General features: G+C 38.7%; 3 protein-coding genes across 4 annotated transcripts in view; 2 read left to right on the top strand and 1 right to left on the bottom strand.

The window, feature by feature from the left end:
* The first annotated feature begins 333 nt into the window (after positions 1-333).
* Positions 334-5,159, top strand: akr7a3 (aldo-keto reductase family 7, member A3 (aflatoxin aldehyde reductase)). Its single transcript, XM_041783672.1, has 7 exons — positions 334-814; positions 2,909-3,096; positions 3,191-3,295; positions 3,463-3,559; positions 4,064-4,163; positions 4,312-4,441; positions 4,929-5,159. The coding sequence occupies exons 1-7, from the start codon at positions 520-522 to the stop codon at positions 5,088-5,090; spliced, it is 1,077 nt and encodes a 358-aa protein (XP_041639606.1). The 5' UTR covers positions 334-519; the 3' UTR covers positions 5,091-5,159.
* Positions 5,160-5,480: 321 nt separating this feature from the next.
* Positions 5,481-8,624, bottom strand: mrto4 (MRT4 homolog, ribosome maturation factor). The gene is made up of 9 exons (XM_041783673.1): positions 8,531-8,624; positions 7,981-8,103; positions 7,698-7,756; positions 7,494-7,597; positions 6,589-6,670; positions 6,424-6,491; positions 6,192-6,343; positions 5,928-6,004; positions 5,481-5,832 (listed from the first exon to the last, which is right to left on the bottom strand). The coding sequence occupies exons 2-9, from the start codon at positions 8,006-8,008 to the stop codon at positions 5,683-5,685; spliced, it is 720 nt and encodes a 239-aa protein (XP_041639607.1). The 5' UTR covers positions 8,009-8,103; positions 8,531-8,624; the 3' UTR covers positions 5,481-5,682.
* A 2,071-nt stretch (positions 8,625-10,695) lies between these two features.
* Positions 10,696-22,060, top strand: part of iffo2b (intermediate filament family orphan 2b) — a 54,815-nt gene continuing 43,450 nt past the window's right edge. Inside the window, exon 1 of one of the 2 annotated variants that reach the window (XM_041783670.1) lies at positions 10,696-11,795. In XM_041783670.1, the coding sequence (XP_041639604.1) occupies positions 11,320-11,795 (476 nt within the window). In that variant the 5' untranslated portion in view covers positions 10,696-11,319. The remainder of the gene's footprint in view (positions 11,796-22,060) is intronic. The other variant, XM_041783671.1, reaches the window with a different exon arrangement.

Consider the following 22,060-nt stretch of genomic DNA (forward strand, 5'->3'; position numbering starts at 1 on the left):
GATATAAAGTCATAGTTTTACATTTTAAATACCTTAAATTTTGGAACAATTTTAATTCTGCCTCAGTTTCAAAGCACTTTTTTCTATGCCTTGAGGATATTTCTTTCTGCCTAATGGTCCAAAAGTCAATGGTTATGGCTAGCTTTTTGGACAGATTGCTAAATACAGAGACACAAGTAGCATGTTTTGTAGCCATAGGTGGTTATCTGCTGACACCTTGTGGTCAAATGCCTGAACTACTAGCCATGTTTGGTGCGATAACTTCTCTACCGACGGTACAACGAATACACCTGAACAAATATTAACATACCATGTGAAAAACAACAGGAAGCGGTCACGGACGAGACCTTTGCACTACCTCAACTACGCTTTAACTAGATGCTGAATAGCTGCTTTGTAGATATAATCACACATTGGCCCATGCTTCGTTTTAAACCGGTTAAGTAACTTTACGACGATCCCTTACTACTACTTCCAACCCGACCTTTGCCCTTCGCATGCTCGCTGCTGTACTTTAGCATGCAGTGGGTAATAACAGGAGCACGCTGCACACTTAAGAAAAGCCACGTAGTTAAAGACGTGCTAGTGCAGTTACCGAGGTTTGTGGCTGGTAGAAACATGTCGTCGTCTCCAGTTAAACGGCCGGTTTCCTTACTGGGAACTATGGCGTTCGGAGGGCGGGCTGACGCTGAGCAGAGCCTGGAGATGGTGAAGGCTTTCCTGGGTAGGGGGCACAGCAAAGTGGACACAGCCTTCATGTACGTGGATGGGAAGTCAGAGACGGTTATTGGGGGCATGAATCTTCCTAAAACAGGTAAATTATGTGCACTTATAGGGAGACTGCCCCATAACATGGGGCTCTGCTAAAAGGCTACACAGTGTTATAGTGAAGTAACTAAGTTTTCAGTCACAATGCACTTGCTGCCTACAGCTTGGAATTGTGGGAAAAGCGTCCACTCCCCCCTCAGCGTTATGAATGTTACTTAATAACTGTTATGTCGTGCTACCTCTTTTGGCTATGTCAGACTAATTGACACAACATCGGTGTAATAGTAAGTATTAATAAATTCTTAAAGGTAAACCGCAGTTTCTGAATTCAGTTATCGCTTAAAATTTCTGAAACTCTGCTATATTACAATAACATTACTTTAAACTCATTGGGTACACTAATGTAACAAAAACTCATACTTTTGGCATGCCTTAAAAGTGCTATTTATCCATTTTTTTCTGAGTTTTTCACTTTACGTTTTCTTTATTATTTTATTATTTTTATGTAATTTTTCTAACTAGAGGAGTGTCCTGACCAAAAAGTGCAGTGGCACTATCAACAGAGTAACAGATTTGACACATGACATAGCAGTATAAACTCAGATCAACTAGTCCTAAGTCATAGAGCACAGTCATTTCAATCAGGAGAGACTCAATACGAGTTTAACAAAAAATATTGTACAAATTTTAATGAATGATGTCTTTGGTGATTAGTCTCCATCGTGATGTCTTCATGTACTTAAAGGGGTAAAGAAGCAAACAGACAGGTGGTAGTGCTGATGAGGTATGCAGGATAGATGAGGAGTAGAGCTAGACTGGGAAACAGATAAGGTGACTTGGAGGACGAGACAGAGGTATGCAGGCTGAGATGAGCAGAAGACCTGTGAGGATCTGCACTAGATGCTGATTAACTGAATGAAGGTGGCTGGGGTGAAGGAGGGTTGCAGCATCCACACTGAAACAACCGGCTAACTGTGAAGAAGAGGATGACATGTAAAATATGACAGGTGCACGATGATTGGTCAAACAAGGTTGTGGCAGAATCTGATTAGCTTAGTATTTAACAGAGTGAACGCCCATAATCAGCTGATCACTAGAGCGAGAAGAGAGACAGAGTGGAAGAAGGGAGAGATAAGAACAAGTGGTAACTAGTGAATGAGTAGAAATAATATTCCTGCTGAGCCCCATCAGTCAAAACATCTACAACCCAATGCATCGTCCTCAATCTGCTTTTGAAAAGACTAAAAGAGACCAGCTCCCCAAGGTAAGTCTCCTGCAGCAGATTCCAGGCTGCAGGAGCAGCATACCTGAAACTCCTTTTACCCATTTCAAGATGAACTTTAGGGTCAATTAGCAAAACTAAGTTTTTTGACTGGCTACCAGCACTTTTTACATGAATTCAATCACACAAGTATGAAGGAAGCAGATTATCGATAGCCTTATAAATAAGGACATGCCAATGATTAAGCCCAGAAGTAGTGAAAGGTCATCCGACTGAGTCAATAAGGGTACAATGATGAATTGAGGACTTTAGATTTGCTATAAACCTCAGAGCCCTATGGTATACAGTGTCCAAAGATTTAAGTAATTAAGAAGATGCATGCATATATAAAACATCACCTTAATCAATCAGAGGCATGATCCAGCAAGTGCATAGGGTTATGGGGTTAGGGATTACAAAATGGTTAAAATCAGATGTAATTAGAGCCATGTAAAAAATAAAAAATAAACACACACACACACACAACTCTAAGTTATACACACACTCTGTGGGCTTTTCAAGGTCTGTGAATCAGTTATCCTGTTATTCTAGTTTCTACCTCCTTTCTACCCAGTCCACCATAATGCATTATTGTGGAAGAGGACATGATTGGTATAAAATTATCAGTGTTACTTACATGATTATCATGAATTTGTCTGACATGTTCCACTAAGGAACTTCTGACTTTCAGCACCTCTGTATATCTGGAAAATGTAGGCACAGCAGTCTTGCAGTTGTTTTTTATTTGCTCAAGCAAAAGCAAAACAGTTGAACATTTGTCTTAAAGTTCCTTTTGTATGCTTCAATCATATGTAAATGTTTAAGTGCTGATGGAAAGCAATCCCTCTTCTTTGTTTGATTTAATTCTTCCTGTGTTAGTAAGCATCGCTACCAAGGCCAACCCCTGGGATGGAAAGACGCTGAAGCCAGAGAGTGTGCGCTCTCAGTTGGAAATCTCACTTCAAAGGCTGAAGGCGGACAGTGTCGACCTTTTCTACCTCCATGCTCCTGACCACCAAAACCCCATAGAGGATACACTCAGGGCCTGCAATGAACTCCACAAAGAAGTAAAGAGAACAGAGAAATGTCAAACCCATAATATTAAGATACTAACTGCTCATTTCAAAGAGTAATGCTTTAACACTGAAACATCTCCACCAGGGAAAATTCAAGGAGTTGGGCCTTTCAAACTATGCATCATGGGAAGTAGCAGAAATAGTGTGCATCTGCAGACACAACAACTGGATTGTTCCTAGTGTCTATCAGGTATTTTTTTTTTTAAATATTCTTATTTACATTGTGGTAGAACAGCCTTTAAGTGATTGTATATTTTAAGCTACTGTTTATCCAGGAGTGTGGTAGCTCTCAGCAAGGAAAGCATCCTTCTCTTTGCTGTTTTCAGCCATGGTTCAGTCTCTTAAAACTTTTCACAGGGAATGTACAATGCCACTACAAGACAGGTCGAGACAGAGTTGCTCCCATGTCTGAGATACTATGGAATGAAGTTCTATGCCTACAATCCTTTAGCAGGTACTGTCTATTTTTTCCTTCAAAGATAAATATAAACCATAAAGCAATGAGGTTCCATTTGAGTCTAAAGATTTGAGTTGTATATCTAAACAACTATTAGATTTGTATTCATTTGGTAAAACATCCTTGACTTACTAATTTTTGATAACTTTGGTGATTCTTTAACTGTTCATCCAGCACTGACCAGACAAAACACTAATATCTTTCAATTCTTGGTTATGACTTAAAAAAAACCTTAAAAAACCATTCCCATCAGCCTCAAATGAACTTTATGGTTAGAGCTCATAAGATAATGTTAATACCTATTTACATTAGGATTTACTGTAGTCCAAAAGCAGCCTCAGAGCCATGGCTGTCCATACAGCATTTATTTTAGTATATAGGTCAACTTTTTGAACAAATGTAGAAAATCTTTCAATTTCAGTAGGTAACAGTATCAAGTATGTAAACAGAGGAATTCTTGATTGTTTCAACTCGATTATAGCTGTAACTCCCCCTCTACAGGTGGCCTTCTAACAGGAAAGTACCATTACGAAGACAAAGATGGTTCCCAGCCTGCAGGACGATTCTTTGGTAACAGCTGGGCCAAAGCATACCAGGACAGGTGACACAGCTATTCACTTCTAAAAGTGATTCAGTATGCAAATATCTCCATTTCTGTTGTTGCAAAAGTAATTTATCGAGAGTGCCGCAGCTGCATTGATTTACACCTGTTGACAATACACAAAAAAGTGCCTCTCTTTCTAAATCAGATACTGGAAGGTGAGCCATTTCCATGCCATAGATTTGGTTATCAAGGCCTTGGAGGCAGCTTATGGTCCAGACAAACCCACTATGACATCTGCTGCTATGCGCTGGATGTACCACCACTCCCAGCTTAAGGTATAAATTGTGCACGAAGAGCTGCAGTGAAATGAGATTGTGTTGCAACACTTATAGGAAGATTGGCACAGCAAATATATTTGTAGGTAATTAATGAGCGAAGATGAGTTATGCTATGGTACTCTACTGAGATACAAGAATTTCAGAAAGCTATAGCCAAACTGAGACACGAGCTAAGCTATTGGATATTTAACTAAATATTTATTATGCTTTTATCATGCCATATTTGGTCTTAGAATAATTTGCAAGTTCTGTTGCATCAATTAGTGGCAGGCATATCTCTGTATCAAATAACATGATAATTTAAGTACTGAGAAAAGACCTAACACTGAAAACTGTTTTTTGCCAACCATGTGCAATAGAGTTAACCCTGTTTTAGTATGTAAAAATATGTATTTTTGTATCTCATGTGCTTTGTAACAACTTGAAATAAATTCCTATTTTTCCTTGAAATACATTTTTGAAGAGATTTGGCCTCTTGTTCCAGGGTGATCTTGGTGATGGAGTCATCATTGGCATGTCGAGCATGGAGCAACTTCAACAAAACTTAGCTGCTGCAGAGGAGGGTCCTCTGGATGAGAAGGTGGTCGCTGCCTTCAATGAGGCATGGAATCTCGTGGCTCACGAGTGTCCAAACTATTTCCGCTAAACCTCAACAGTCCAAACAAGTGACATATCAGACTTGCACAATACACATATCTGCTAAAGCCCCTTTCCTTTAGCTTTTCCTGAAATCACAACTTATTTCTTTTCTTAGGAACAGATCAATTGGAGGCATGGATGTATCTGTCTAGAAATTCTTCATTCTTGATGTATAAATGTAAAAATTATATTTTTCTTCTGCCTTAAACTCAGATTAAAAGATTTAATTTTAAAAATCAAACCTTTTTTTTACAGACACATCTCAAATGGGAGAGGTAAACAAAGAATTGAAGATCACTTTCTGTCTTTGCTAGAAGAGTTAATACTTGCATGCTGTTCAGCACTTTCTCACTACATTTGTGAGAACAAAAAAAAAAGACACTTAAGTTTCTGTAACTCCAATCTCACACATTTACTTAAAAAATTATATGAAGGACAGAAGTTCATGTTCTGCATTGATTTATAGGAGGTTACAAAGACTCCTGGGGCAGCAATGGTGGTTAGAATGAAGGTTTTCTTTAACAAAGTCACTCTGCTGTTGAAGTTTGGTGAAAATGACTGTAAAATCAGGCTTCCAGGTTCCCAGCCTGGCAGATGTTTCATTCTGCATTTTCATCATCGTTGTCCTCTTCCTCATTATCTTCCATAGACTCTTCCTCTCCGGCAATGTTCTCAAACTCGCCTGTTTCTGAATTCCACATGCATTTGATCTGCACCTTGAATTCTGCCATCTCAATGCCAAACAGTTTCTATGGACAAAAGAATAAACAGTCAAGGTACAAGATAACAGAGTTTTATGGTAAACTTATGTGAGTCAAAGACATGCAACACATGAAGCACTCACCAAAATACGAGCCTGCTCCGGAGTTAGCACATCTCCCTCCTTACAAACTTCATGATCCTTTAGCAGTGTCACCACACCTATAAAAACAAGGACCAAGATGTGACTTCAAACTAACTAAATACATCATTCAGAAACATAGGGTCATATTTAAAATGTTGTAAAAAAAAAAAAAAAAAAAGATTAAAATGGTGGCATTTGGAGCCAAGTTCTTTACATTTAAATATTGGCAAAGGTCAAACAGAAAAATCAATAGTGTCATGCTACCTTTCTTGAGTGCTGTTGGGAGTCCTAGCTGCCTCAGCTGGGGCTCCATTGAGTGGGTAAACTGTTCCAGGGGTCCCTCATCCAGTGTTACGTCCATCTGTGCCACGTTGCCTGAACGTGCATAATCCACCTCTTTGAAATGGCTGAAATACCTTAAAAGATAAAACAAATGTGAATTTGTTGTAAACTGTTGAATGATTGCAATAATGGTGCACAAGTGCTGCTTACTTACTCTTGTACTTCTTCCTTTGTTTTGTTTGTGAAAAGTACTCCAACCTCTCCTCGTAGAAACTTGCTAACCTGTCAGTTTTTGAAAGGCAATAAAGAATTTTTCAGTGTTTTAGCATTCATCTTGACTTTTTCTAGCTTATCATCACTGTACTTTAAATTGTCTTACCTTGTGCAAATTATCTCTGTATTCGTCTGTTTCTCCTTTACCCAAAGCAACCACCATGACTTTGTTTTTGCCAAAGAAGAACCTGTGAAACAGAGAAAAGTCCAATGATAACTCCAACTATAGTACTCTGTCTAGTAAGACATGACAACTATGATTTTAATTCATTCAGCTTCTAAATAACTTCAATCAGAACTTTTTTTTTTCAGATTTCTGCTTCCTAAACAAAGGGATTTGCAAATGTATGGTGATGCAATGAGCTTTGATACAATGCAATACACTCAATTATCCACTCAGGGAGTCAACAAAGAAAAATAACAGAAACAAGCTGAAATCTTTATGTAAACAGTGAAGCACATGACCCATTTTTCATTAAACCACCCTGCCTCCCTCCAAAATTAGAAAATGTTAACACCATTCTTGCTTATTCCATACAGCCTTAATTTACAATGACATTTTTGATCCACATGCAAACACACAAATTAGCAAAAAATCTGTGAATATGAGGTGGGCCATGCATGGGGAGGTTTTTGGTCCTTGTGATTACCCTCATGGCAGCCTGTGCCAGATGGGAAAACTTTGATTTGGACTCAACTGAGATACTACAGTACCACACTGACATCCCATACCCCAGGATACTCTCCTACACATCCTCATCACCTGATCCACTACAGAAACTCTAAGCCGGTATAAAGAAACCTGTTTTTACCTTAAACAAGATCATAAAATTATCTGTGAGTTTCAAGCAAAACATGCCATCTAGGTGTATGCCAACACATCTGTAAGGGCTGGTAGATTTTTCATCATTAACAAACATTGGGGTGTGACTTACAGCGGATGTAAAAGCTTAGACACTGTTAAATTGCCACATTTTTGTGATGTAAAATGTAAGGCAAAGATTAATTTACCTGCTGTGTTTCCATGCTGTCCTAATGTCTTTTAGTTTGTTATTCCTCATATTTTCCACGGAGAATATGAACAGGTTTCTGTAGGTGTCGACACATTTCCGTAGCTAAAAAAAAGGCAAAAGGCAGATAATTCAGGACAAAATCTTATTAATAATCTCTTAATAATTTACAGCTATCAGTTTGCAGTATGTAGGTTACACTCACCTCCTCGATTAATTTCTGTTTTAACTCCAGCCCCTTCTTGGCTGTCTTCGTTAAAGAAACTGGTGGAAAAAGAGTATATGAAAAGGACTTTTGTTAGTCTTCAACTTGTAGAGATATCACTGAACAGTAGACACAGTCATGTATGCTAACTGCTACCAGCTAACCTTGGCGTGTTTCTTTATTTTACGTTACTTGTCTGTTGTTACATTAATATGTTACAACAGCTACCAGGTGACACATTCAACAGTCTAATTAGTATGTTAATGGCAATTAATAAACTCACTTTTCTTGTCTCTCTTTGACTTCGGCATGGTTTCCTCTCACGATGGCAGAGCAGCAGACGCACACGTGAAGTAGAAGGACCTCAAATGTTTCTGTTTGGTGAAGGTGGCCGTGCTGTGCCTGACTACAATTAACCAAAGAGAAACATTTATGCATTTTAATTATTCATTGATGCCGCTAAATATGCTACAGACATCCATTTACATAGCTAAATAGGCTACGTAAATACTTACGTTTATTTTAGAGCATAAACATGTTGCAAAGTTTTAGTAAGGCTCATGTTTGCTTTGGCTTTATTGATAGAGTAAAATGTCACTGAGTTGAACAACAGTTAAACGATTAACAGTAAAACTGTTATGTGTTTATCGATGAATACATCATACCAAATTACTGTAGGCTACTGTGAATGTCGACCCCAGAAAAATTAAATTCCACGCTATTACACAGCATTTTACTAATGTTTCTAAACTTTAGCAGTGTGATAAACGCATGCACTGGATGCAAATTTATTATAATGTTGTCTATTTGTCGCCTGGAAGGATCAAAATTACCTGTCTGATGTATTTGGGATTTTGGACATTTCCACCGCTAGGGGGCGTGTAAACCAAAGCGACAACCACAGACTGTAGAAGGACAACATGCAAGAGGCGTAAGCCCTTACCTCAGTCATCATCAACGTGGTAGACCATGTGTCTGTTAGAAGACAAGGCAAGACAAGAAGAATCAACATGGGTTATCACTTTCCCTTTAAGAGATTGCAAGAAGTTACATCAGGATGTATTGGTCATTGTTCTGGAAAAAGAGCACACCCATAATTCAGAGAAACAGTGTTGACTAACTTGTGTTGAGAAAAATCTGAAACTTATCAAACAGGATAAAACATGTCAGTTTATGCTAAAGAGTTGGAGCTAGACTATGATCATAAATTAAGTTTTATACAAATATACATTTATGACTAATGTTATGAAAATAGAAATCTAAAATTTGAAATTGACAAGAAAGTTGTAAGAGAAAACTCATAGACAGTATATTTTCTTTACCTTTAGTGACGATATTTACAACTCTTTAGGTGCTATTTTCTATTTGTTTCACATGTTAATATCTACTATGTATGCAGTCTTGAAATCTAAACGTCTCGCCTTACTAACTTTAAAATCACTTCATAAACTTATTTATTTATTTATTTATTATTCTTTGGATCTTGACTCAGCATGAGTTGTATGATCTTTGTTTTTTTAATATTCTTTTTAATTATCTCAATCTCAGTGTTTTTAATTTCTTTTTTTCAATTCTTATTGATTTTATGGTGTTCTAACTTGCCTTTACATTTCCTATGAATGTTTTTATTTCTGCCTTGTTTTATATTTTTTATTATATCTGTTATAGTCACTGTGCAGCATTTTGGTATATCTGATTGTTTTATAATGTGAATATAAATTAATGGATTAGACCGGATTGTGTACACAGTGTTTATTTACTACACAGAAGGTATATACTGTATCTTTTATGAATACTTTCTCATATTTTAGTTTTCAGAATATATGAAGTACAAAAGTAAAAGCACAAATCAGGAACAAAATATCCATTTAGAAGGTAAAGTTGATATGGACTTTATGGTACACTTCATCATCAGGTTTCAGAACCTTGGTTCTCAACTGGTGGGTCAGCACTCAAAAGTGGATCGTAAAGTTGCTTCCAGAAGGTAACCAATATAGGCCAGGGAAAAATGTGGCAAATAGTCCATGATGTATGGAAGCCCTGAGAGGACATACAGTACATCCATACATTTCCTCATGTTTTCCTGTGATGATGAGTGAATGTCCATCTATTGCTCAAGATTTCAACTTATCCAACTCCTTTGCCCCTCATAAAAAGCTGGTTTTGCCAAGATGATAAGGGAATTCCTTGAGAAATTACCAAATTTCAATCGTATTTTGAGAAAATAAAGTAAAATAAATATGCATCTATGTGTTTCTCTATGTATATGCTTTAGAGACATGTTTGATTTGTCTCTTTTTTCAATATTCTTAACATATGGGGTCCAAACTGCAATAATTTCCTTATAAGTGATTTGAGAGGTTGAACATTCAGGTAAAGTTTTCTCATAAGGGGGACAGGTGGGCAACTGGCAACCCAGGGGTCACACGAGGCCCCTTTCCTCACTTATATTAAGGCCTGAGAGTCAATTTCAAACATCAATAAACACGAGGAAAGCATGACCTAACTTATATATTTTGAATCAAACATACTTTTATAACTAGTAAACATTGTCCATTTTATTGAAAGGCTGTATAAATTGGTTAGAATAGTGTGTTTATCTAGCTTAATTGAGCATTATTTACAATGGGCTAATGAATATAAATGTTGGTGTATATTTATCCTGTTGCAATATTTCGTCCTTTAGTTACATCATAAGTTACCATAGATGTCTCTTTTAAAGAGTCACATTTTGTACCAACCTGACCCCTGCTGTAGACTCGTGTCCCTGATTAGACGGCACTCAAATAGACGATGACAACATAAAAGTTTCCCATTATATTTTGAGACTCTTGCGAGCAAAGTATGTACTTCAATTTCAGGCCTAAATCAGTTTAAAACGTCTGATTTTATGCGTAAAAGATTTTTGGGAATCCAATTGAAGTCGTTTGTTAAACGAACTGTTTTATCCAATTAATTAGGTTTGAGTTCATCCCTTTACCCAGGATGTGATCCGTCTGGTTGCCGTCTGTATGAAAGGGAAAGGGGGAGGGACGTGGGAGGGGCTGCTGTGGGCGATAGTGCCGAGTTTAGCACTTTGCAATATGATCCGCGCACACCACGGAGAGGCCGGGCTCTGCGGTCCTGCATCCTGCCAGCCCACCGCACCACATGGAGGAGACCGGATAGAGCCGAACTAACGGGGGGAATGACAAAGAAAGAAGGTGGACCGTCTTCCTCTGGCTTATATGAACCCGCACAGCATCAGCAGCTCCTGACAAAGCAGAGACAAACACAGACATGAGGGTGACGGGAAGGGTGACTGCTGGTGCTTATTGCGGTCTGCGTCAAACATCCTTCTCTAGATAATGCCCTCGGTGCCTCTTTAAAGGACTTTTCTGGGATTTTTCTGTTAGCTTACATGTTGCAGGGGTACATGCCAGTATCTCGGGGAAAACATTCAGCAGGGACAGTGATGTTTAGCCAGTCTCAGTCACTCTCAGCATCTGCATTGTAAGAGGAAACTCGTCCTGTGGGAGTGGGATTGTGAAGGAATATGCAGAGATAGGAGGAAGAGTTTGTGTTGTTGCATCCAAACCAGACAGAACCACAGTTGGTGAACTCGGTGTTGTTGTCTGGCATCATGAACTCCTTATTTTTCTCCGACATCCCGCCCGGAACGGTCTGCAGCGTCCCCGCCGGGTCGGGTGCGGTAACCAGCGCCCTGAGGAATGACCTGGGCTCCAACATCCATGTGCTGAAGACCCTCAACCTGCGCTTCCGCTGCTTCCTCGCCAAAGTTCACGAACTAGAGAGGAGAAACAAACTGCTGGAGAGCCAGCTGCAGAAAGCTCTGCAGAGACCGCAACCACGCCACTTTTATACCCGGGAAGTTGCAGTACAGACAGACGGTCCAGAGTCCAGACTGCCGGGCACCATCTGGAGTTTCACCAGCGTCCGGAGGCAAGGGGAGCGCTTCGAGACCCTACACGGGCCCGGGGTGACGTGGACACATCCGGATGGAGTTGGGGTCCAAATAGACACCATAACACCGGAACTGAGGGCTCTGTATAATGTGTTGGCCAAAGTCAAGAGGGAGAGGGACGAGTACAGGAGAAAGTGAGTAAAACCGGCCGGTACTGTCGTGAAATGTGTGCCTTTTGATCTCAATAATACCCTTAAAAGTTGAAATGTATGCCGTGTTTCAGCAGATGAAGTTTTACTATAATTTCTGCTCCTTCTAACATCTAAAATTATCAATACGTTTTCTGTCCAAAAGCGTTCAATCTCGCGGTGTAGTCAGTGACCCTAAGCTAGGCATTGTACCTCACGTGCAGGCAAGTGAGCTTACAGCGTCAAGAAATGACCAAATATGGGGTCATAGAGAGGGTCATTTTTGACGAGCTGGGCTGGGACAGTATAGCAAGCATAGACTAGCAAGGTAGTTAGGATTGCATGAATATATCTCACCTAATCATATAGTAGTCATTAGTAGGGGGAAACCGAGAAAGTTGACCTTAAGGTACATCATTTACCCCCTTCTTTCTAGACCTAAGCACTGATCTAGCTACTCAGAAGTATGAACACAACACTAGCATAATCAAGGCCCCATTAGGACTTTATCTAATAGACGTATAAAACTGATATCTCCTCAAGATAGTAGCCTAATAGTCCATATTGCTGTAGCTCTAATACCACAAGTTCAAGGGTTGACGCCATCCATGAAACTGAATCAGTTTATTAGATACAAAGATGTTCTAATGTAGAGCTACATTAAATCCTGACACATAATCAATGATGCTCTGAAAGACAAGCTGTCTTAAACACTTTTGAATGTACATGGAAGGGCTGGAAATAATAATTAAGTTCCCTTTTTAAGTACTGAGTAGCTACTGAGGAGTTATGATCTTTCCTTATTGGCAAGAACAAGAGAATAGATCTCCAAACAGGTTGTTCAGGTGAAGTCACACTTCTAAAATAATGTAAATACAAATCAAAATTGACAGTGTTATTTAAATCATATGGAGTTAATTTGAACACTTTAAAAGTGTTCATATTGCTCCATACATGTAGTTAAACCACACTTTTGAAAGTGTTAATATTTCACAGCATGACAGAGCTTCGGTAACTTAAAAGTCTTTGACAACATGGGTCTCCTCTGGCAAGAATAAAGCAGAGAGTTAAAATCACAGCAAGGCAAAACATTCTGAAGAAAAAGAGGCACTGTATATCCTCTAAGAGAACCGAAAGTTGCAAACATAACTCGGTGAATGTCTTCCCCCATGGTGCATGAATGTCTCACATCCAAAACCAACAATGATCTGCCAGAAAAATGACCAAAAGAACCCCAGCAGGGATCAGGCAACATCTAAACGCAACTAAACACATATACAACACTCTGCCCAAGGGCATGATGGAGAACTTCGCCTACACATCCCACCAGATTTGAAATCGCTGTAGACACAGCTTTCAGCTGAGTCTTTACAGAGTTGAACTAACTATGGTGATTCAACCCTGTCAAATAACTCCAACACTGAAGGCTTTTTCACTCAGAATGGAGATAAAACAGCAGTTTGGAAGTTGAATATCAGCTCACAAATATCTAACACTGAGATATCAACACTCCGGTATTTGCTGTGTACCACAGCCGTTTCGGGATGTGACACAGAATCATTCTGTTGTTTTGTGCCGCCAAGCAGTCAGCAAAGGTGGAAAAAGTACAAGATTATTGTACTCAGGTAAAAGTACAGTTACTGGGAGTAAAACTGACTAAAGTAGAAGTAAAAGTACTCATTCAAAATGTACTAAAAAATTACTAAAATACAGCATTTTAAGTAAATTTAATGAGTTACTCTCCACCTCTGGTTATAACTATTTTTTCCTAACTAAATGACAAAATTCTTGTTTTCCATATTCTGCAATCTGATGATAAACAGCTAATCTAAAGGTGATGTATTTTTAGATAATATCATTGGGTTATGGACCTGTGCTCTGACAAAATGAGGCATTTTAAGAAGTCATCCTGGGCATTTTTTTCTGTTTTTAGAGTGAGTCAGTTGTCATTTTGTCAAGAAAATGATCAGAACTTGAAGAGAGATGCGTCATGAATGAATCAGATCTGAATGTTTTATCAACATGCTGTTTTTCAACAAGCATCGGCCACTTCTAACCTGTCACTGACTTTTCTCACTGTGTAGGCGTGACTGTCAGATGTTCCCATATGCTCATCTGACAGTATGTTGAGGACACATTTCAGTGATACAGTTTCACCAGAGGTTGTATTTCACATGAAGGATGTCAGAGCTGAGTCTGTGCTCTACTTTGTCTACGCAGAGATAATTGAATTGGCACCGTTTTTCCCACAGTCACACGAGGAAATTCCTCTGCATGGCTCAGTCTCCACCAATTGTTCATCTTCTTTAGTCACATTAATTATGTTTCCTTGAGGAATCATCGATGCGTCCCCAGCTGACCCACGTCACTGCTGGCCGGCTTGGCTGGCTGCTGGGGGGAGACATTGCCAAGCAGTGGCCGGCTTCTGTTTGCTGCTATGATTCAAGCAGAGAGGCATTTTAACAGGGCCTCTGTCTGCCTGCAGAGGTCGGCTATGACGAACACCGACTTCCCTGTGTGTGCACTGACTCACTGACACAGAATGTGTGCTCTCTCCCTCTTCTCTGGGATACTTCATATCCTGCCCAGTCATTCCCTGTAACACCAGCAGATCATTTTTTTGAGCATTTCTGCTCAAGGATGTCAGAGACTGGGAGGACAGCCAAACTAGAACTGCTGCAGCTGAGGCCCAAAGTTTCTGATCATCACTGGCAGAAATGGGAGTACTTTAGATATAACTGTCTAAAAGACAAAAATTAACTCTGAAACCTGTTCCAGTATCTGTGTTGGCCTCTAATACTCAGTTGGAATCAATATCCGGTGCTACCAACTCTGATAGTAGAGACACTGATCTAATACTCAGGGCCAGATCCAGGGCATTACCCAGGTGGCCAGAGCCCTGCTTGAAATCTGATTGGCCACCCAAGTAGCCTCTTCAGAATCTTAGGCTATGATTGGCTATCTGTCCTGTCAGAGGTGGGATTTAAACGAGTTATTAAGTCAATTTTACAGCCTTCTTTGAAGTCACATTGGTACATTTCTTTTGTATGTACTTTAAATTACAATGTTGGAAATACTGTTTCATTTAATGCCACTTTACTGGGTTCCTCTTCAAATTTAAAGAAATATACACATAAATGTTATAGCAACTGTGAGGCTTTCATTTTAAATTAATTTTGGCAACCCTGTAGACAAAATGGTCCATCTTGTTTCATTGATTTTTTTGTCTAGTTGTCCTGAAGTAGGCTAATCATTAAAATACAATTTAAATAAATTACCCATTATAAGGTAAGGAAAAACCATGTCATTTAATCAGTTCCTTCCTGTGAGAGACTTTTCCCCTGTGTCAACTTTTCCACCCAAAAGAAAGCAAAAAAGGAGCACACTCCCAACAATAAACTTCTTCGGATGCATGACAGAAAAGACTTATTAAAACTGAGACATCAGCACCTAAAAATGTCCTTTCAAGCATTTCGACTACCAAGCATTTTTCTGTCTTTTCCAGGCAGCCTTAATGATTTTATTTTGAAGGTTGTACCTGTGCTGTTTGGCATGCCTTCCTGTATTTAAGGTGTCAAAACGCGTCCGTTGTGAGTATTGCCTTGCCTAAATAAAACTGGTTAAAAGGACATTTTTGAGTGCTGGTTTCTTAGTTTTAGTCAATTTTTGTCCCAAACATTTGTAAGTATTGTTTTCACATGAAAAAATCTCCCCCTGCCTTGTTAAAAGTCAAACATATTGCTAATTTTGCATATGTTTTGTTGAAAATGAGAAAAAAAAGCTGCTTTGCCAGCGTGCCACTAATAATCCATCACACCTACCCTGCAGCAGTGATTTCACTCATAAAAGCAATGTAGAAATATTCAGCCTTCTCACATTGTTTGTGTTTGGTTTTGTGGGCTATATAGAAGCATTAGTAATCATTTTAGTATTTCATATTTGTATGCACATTATTTGAGTTATGCCAAAATCCAATATGCCAATATTTACAGATTAATTTAAGCTGACATCAGTATTTAAATACATAGTTCAGACCTAAAACTTCAGTACTGAAAACACACTTCAAAGCCTATGGATAAAGAAAGAAGCCAACTTTGGTCCTAGAAAAACACAAGTTTAAGGAATGAGGAAAGAAAAAGATCTTAGCTGATGTAGGTCTGTTGATCCTGGCTAAAAACCCACAAACATATGCACTCATACTGCTGTTCTATCAGCTGATTTAGCAGTTGTAAATATCAACAGAAGTGTTCATATCTGATCATACCTATGATATCACGCATCTCTAGTGTCAGATACAGCTAAAACCTCCTTACAGGAACTTTAAATTAATCACATAAAAATGCCTGCAGCCCCTGCTGATTCCATAACCACCTAATTTTCTTGATTACACTTTTACCAGAGAGATACTTAATATTAGTTAAATATCAAGTCTAGAGTTAAGTAAAAGTCAATGATTTTGATTTTGCCTTACTTCCAATACTCCTTAATACAAAAATCATTTTAGCCGTATGCGCTTCTGTTATTGCACAGCCTAACATTGTGATTGCAATAGCAATTAGATTAATCGTGTAGCACTAATTAGGTTAAAATAACAGTTATGTAAAATCTCTTCTTTCATGCTAATTTTGCTCCCCTGACATTCAAAAGTACCAAAGTGTCAAGCATGTCCTTTTTATGTCTTTTACATGCAGAAAAGTGAGCAACAAGACACATTTCTCGCCTCTTTTTATTGCCCAATGATCATGGTAATCAATCTCCTCCCCGACTCACATTCCTCCTCTGCTCTCAGCTCAGTAATTGCATCACCCCTGAGTTCACTGCCCAGTTGTTTTCTCTCTGTCTGCTGGTCTAAATCCTCTTTACTACAGTCACGTTTCAGCATTCAGTGGCCTTACTCAATCCTGCCCTTCTGTTCTTTTTGTGTGCCACCATTCCTTCGTCCTGCTCTCCACCCCTCCACAGTGGCTCCACCCGTCCGCTTGCAGACTGCTTTGTAAGGCATCCTTGGGACCCCCCCACCCCACCCAGTGCTTCCACAGGGCCTTGGTGATTTATTAAAGCTTTACAAGAGTGGACACGCACACTCAGATAGATGGCCAGCTGCTTTATTTCTGATGTAGCCACATGCATTTATACTGAAAACTTCTTGTTTGTTTACTTCCAGTGTGCAGAATGCCTTTGTCTGATCAAAGAACTATTTTCTGGGCCTGAGGCAAAATGGTGTGATCTGTCATTGTTAGCGGCACAATCACTTATGTGTTTATTTTATGAAACTAGTTCCCAGGCTCAATATAATAGAAAATGTTGGGACAATAACACTATACAAGACAATGCATCGTAAAGTACAGGATTAGTAACAACCCACCTTTGACCCACCTTGTGACCTATTTAGCCCTGACATGTATCTTCCTAAATACCTCCTTTTAGCAGCTTAAAACTAAGAAGTATACAATGTTGTAAATAACTGCAATGTAAAGAAGAATAAAACTGCCCCAACATCATTTTCATTCAGATAGATAGCTACTTTATAACCTAACAACACCATGTTGTAACTTCATCCACATGCAATCCACTTATAATTAGTGAACAGGAAAGGATTATCACTGATCCTTTTATAATAGTGAAGCAGGCAGAGATATCACTATACAAAATTTTAAACTTAGATGTGAAAATACAAAAAATTAAACAATATGAATACTTGTTGTTATCACATCAATAACAATAAAATACCTGGGCACCCTGTGTTGGATAATTTCCTGTTTTCGTTTACCAAAAAATGCACGTAACCTTCTGCACACTGTTTAAATTGTACAAATAATGCATTATTTTAGTACTGTAACATAACCCACATAATTTTGTTGTTTTGGCTGTCTCCGGTGTCTGAAGTATTTTAACAGCAATGATGGTCTCTGGTATTGTCAATAATTGAAATAACAGATTGTCTCATTCTTAAACATGTGGTATTGAAAAGTTTTAGTCTATCAAACATTTTAAAAACCTTAACTGCATTTGAAGTCCCAGAAACATACATTTTGAACATATTTTTCAAGAGGAATACAGCAGCTTCTATTAGAAACTTTATAGTCAGTCAATCAATCTTTAGTCTAAATTTTGAAATCTTTTGAAATGGTTTTGAGATATTTCCTTTAAGATGCTTTATTTTCTTTTTAAGAGATCCCTTAATCTAACCTGACATACCAGACAGACTGTTTCAGAAATCCATCGCAAGGATATATTTCACAGTCGTCTGGGAAATCTCCCATACAAAGTGTTTGGGAAGGGCAGGGTTCTTCAAATCATTCTCAAAAGGTGATTGTTTGGTCTGTAGCTTTCATCATGGATGAGAGTGACAATACAAATTGAGGAAATAGGCATGAGCAGCTCTGCTAGTAACCTGAGCTCGACAGACAGACACTGCTGTAGTTTATGAACAGTGGAGCTTGTTGGTGGATAAAACTCATTCTGAGGCCAGTCAGGAGAAGTGCAAAAACATCTTCTATACTAAGAAAAGCTTTTAATGTGACTTTTTGTGGCCCAGTTCTTAAAAAAACTGCGACTATACTATAACAACAATAGTAATTGCCACAACAGTGGCAGCCAGTGTATAAACTGGCTCACAGTACAATAAACCCCCTGTAAAGATCACAAACTCATGCCAAAGCAGGCCGAAAGAAGAGTGACCACCATGAAAAGCTTTCAGTGCTGTCATTTGCTCTATATTTGATAAAGAAATGTGGTCCAGTCCTGATGAAACTGCCACTATGCTATAGCTACATCTGAGGTAAACGCTACACTGGCGGCAGCCATTGCTACCCTTTTCCAGTATGTGAGTCCGCTCATAGCTATCACCTTGCTCTCCTTAAATGACGCTGATCAGCTAGGTCCGTTTTCAGAACTGGCACAATTGTTTCAGACTGGAGCATCTCAAGATGGATTTGCCTGATGACGAACGTAGAACTTGGCCACTCCACCTGCTTTTCAAGGTCACTCATCAAGACCAAAGAACGACTTTAATGTTAAACTGCAACTACCATTGATAAGCCTTTGTGAGGTGCTGTGTTGCCAGATTGTTGAAGCAGAGCTGTGGTCCAAAAAGAGGGATGGTTGACCTTGACCTCTGACCTCGAAAATCCAATCTGTTTATCATTGAGTCAAAGTGGATATTTGTGAAGTCTAAAGAAAGCATTCTTGAGATGTCAGTTCACAATCAAATAACGAACATTGCACTCAGTGGCCTTGACCTTTGACCTATGATCTCCAAAATCTAATCACCTTAAGTCAGAGTGGAAATTTGATCCAAATTAAGATAATCCCTTGTTCTTAGTATTCTTGAGGTATTATAATCACAAAGATGGCACAGACAGACAAATGACCAGACAAATAACTTGAAAACATAATGCCTCTGGCCTCGGCTGTCGCCAGGGTGGAGGCATAATTAGATAATCTACATCTGGGGCACTAATTTAGTTAAGTCTGTAGAGCAGTCACCCTGTTTACAGAAGCGTAGTCCTGGAAAGCATTGGCTGCTGCTTTTACTCCTATTTAAGACCTTTGGTGTGCATTATCAGCTCTTCGGTATTAAATCAGCTCTTCTCTCTCTCCCACTCTCTTTTAAGTCCCATCTTCAGATCAGTGATCCTTAATTTTCTTTTCTTAATTTAAATGAATTCTTAGTAAGAATAGATTTGTATTTATGATCAGTCGGCTGCAAGTTTGTCCTATAAACAGAGGACAAACATTAGCAGAAGGTATTGTGCTACAGTTATTCTTCTCTGAGTTAATTGTTTTGTAAGATTTAAGTCCTGTTCCTTTCACAGTTACTGGGTTTATTTGTGGATCTAAAAGAGCTTTTAAGCCGATTCGGTCCCCATCCTTCACTAATCTGTCTCATTTTTCACCGTTAGTGAACTGATGTGTTCATTCACAACCAGCACATTCACTCACAAGCATATAGAGATTAAGCTGTTCAAGGTCTGGCTTCATAAATCAAACATCCAGCTCATACGTACGTCCATTTAGCTCCTCTGTGTCTGGACTTAGGGGTCACATTCCTCTCACAATGACAAATGGCTGAGCAAAGGATGCTGGGAAAGGTCAATGCCACTGCCCTCATACACACTGTGTTTACCCTCCTGTCCCACATCACGGTGAAATATCTCACCTTAATGTCAGTGAGACGCTAACAGTAATTACCAGCAGCGTGCGACAGTGCTTATAAGGCCAGGCAAACAGCTGCAGTGGCATACATATTTGTCAGTCAAAACACACTGTGAGTTCACTCAGAATAGAAACTGTGTCACTGCAGTCTGCAAGATGCTAAAGTGTGAATTTGTTAAGAATTTACATGTTAAACTGTTGGTGCAGCGATACTGGTGGCAGTTTTATCCATTATGCAGATTACTGCACTGAAACCAAGATAAGGGGTGAAAGAGAGCACTTGTGCTATATGTCAGTACATGCTTTTAACACTGCATGTATAAAGATACTGACTGTCATTTTCTTGTTTTAAAGATCTAAGACAAACACATGATACTGTAGTTTACATATTTTACATACATTTCTGTGAAAAGGGCTGGACAGATGATTGTGTGAACAGAAAGAAAGGGATGCTTTGAACAAAACTCATGACAGCTTTTTTAAAGTCTTTGTGAGAGGTTTTTAACTGGTCATGAAACAGACTGAAACTTATATTGATGTCTCATCATGACCTGAAATAACAAACAAGATTATGAGCAACATGATAAATATTTGTTAAGTCTTTTAAAAAAGCCTGAATCCACTTAAGGAGGGGATAGGTGGCAGACAAATTAATTGCAGAGACGGCCTTAACTAGGGTGACATTTGTAAAGCAAAGCAGGAGTAGATTTTTGTTACACTAATTTAATAAAGAAATTAGCTTTTATCTGTAGTTAGAGAAACGGTATGGCTTTGAGACAGGGGGCGCCAAAATCGGTTACTCGCAGGAGCTTTAAGATGCAAAGTATTATTTCATTTGCAGGTCATTAAAGGGGATTATACAATATAATAATTTAATTTATCCCCACAGGGAAATTCAATTGTCTGGAGTCTCTCTCATTTGTTTACGGTAGAATTATAAAGTCTAATTGCTGATGGTATGAAAGATTTTCTAAATCTTTCTGTCCTGCAGCGAAGGGATAGTAGCCGACTACCACCGTTGTTTCTTTGGTCATTTAGGGAGATGTGAAGTGGATGATCCATGTTCCTCAGAATGGCCTCCTTTGCCTGTTAAACCCTAACAAAGATAAAACATAGATGCCTGGCTCTGTTATCATGAACAGTTTCTTTTATACTTTTCTGTTTCAAATAATGTCAATTAAAAAATTTATGATTTCAAATGCAGTCATTTTTTAAATTAATTTCCATTACTTAATCACAGGGGGTGAAAAATGTGATTAAAAAATGTCTTCTGATTAATCGCACACCAATGCCATCACACAACCGGCTAAAGTAGCTTTGTAACTTCAATTGGAACACGTAAAAATTCCCTGTGCTATTGATTTTGTTTATAATTTTATGAAAAAAAATTCATATTCTACAGATTAACACTATCAAAGATTGACTAGTAAGTGAGTGATGTGCCATTGGCCTTCACATCTTCTGTTTGAAAAACTATTAAAAAGTTTTGATGTCATTCAGAAATGTCTGTTCTGCCTCTGATTGCCTTGCTGTTGACCATCAAATATGTGTCAATACCTTTTATTTAATATCTCAATTTAAAACCCAAACATAAGGTTATAGACTGATAAGTATGTTCAAAAGCTGTGTATTGCCTTATTAATTTCTTTCAAGTATTTTCAAGTCTGTGTTGGGGTTCAAAACTGTACAGACATACATTAATCTAAAGTTTATCCAACACAGAGGATTTCCTTTTTTATCTTCTGCATCATGCAGAATAATGGAGATAAAAAACTTAACTTTTTTCATAAAATCCTTCCTACTGTAGTTTCCTTCATCCTGCAGTGAAAAAAGAAGCATTCATTAAAACTTCTTCCCCAGTTTAGACATGAACCAGAGACCTTCGGTCATTGCTTTACCCTCTTCTAATTGGTTCTTTATCCCATAAGTGCACAGAGTTCAAACAAGTGTCCTACTGGATGACAGAGTGGGCGTTACATGGATGTATAGTGAACCCAAAAAGTGTCCGGGCCTCCTGGGCATGTTCTCCCTTCCTGCATGAATAATTCACATTCAGCTGAATTTAGCTGCGTGTGTGGATCAATGCAGCGAGAATCCACTGAAGACGCCTTCCT

This window comes from Cheilinus undulatus, linkage group 3, assembly GCF_018320785.1.
Source record: "Cheilinus undulatus linkage group 3, ASM1832078v1, whole genome shotgun sequence".
Classification (NCBI taxonomy): domain Eukaryota; kingdom Metazoa; phylum Chordata; class Actinopteri; order Labriformes; family Labridae; genus Cheilinus; species Cheilinus undulatus.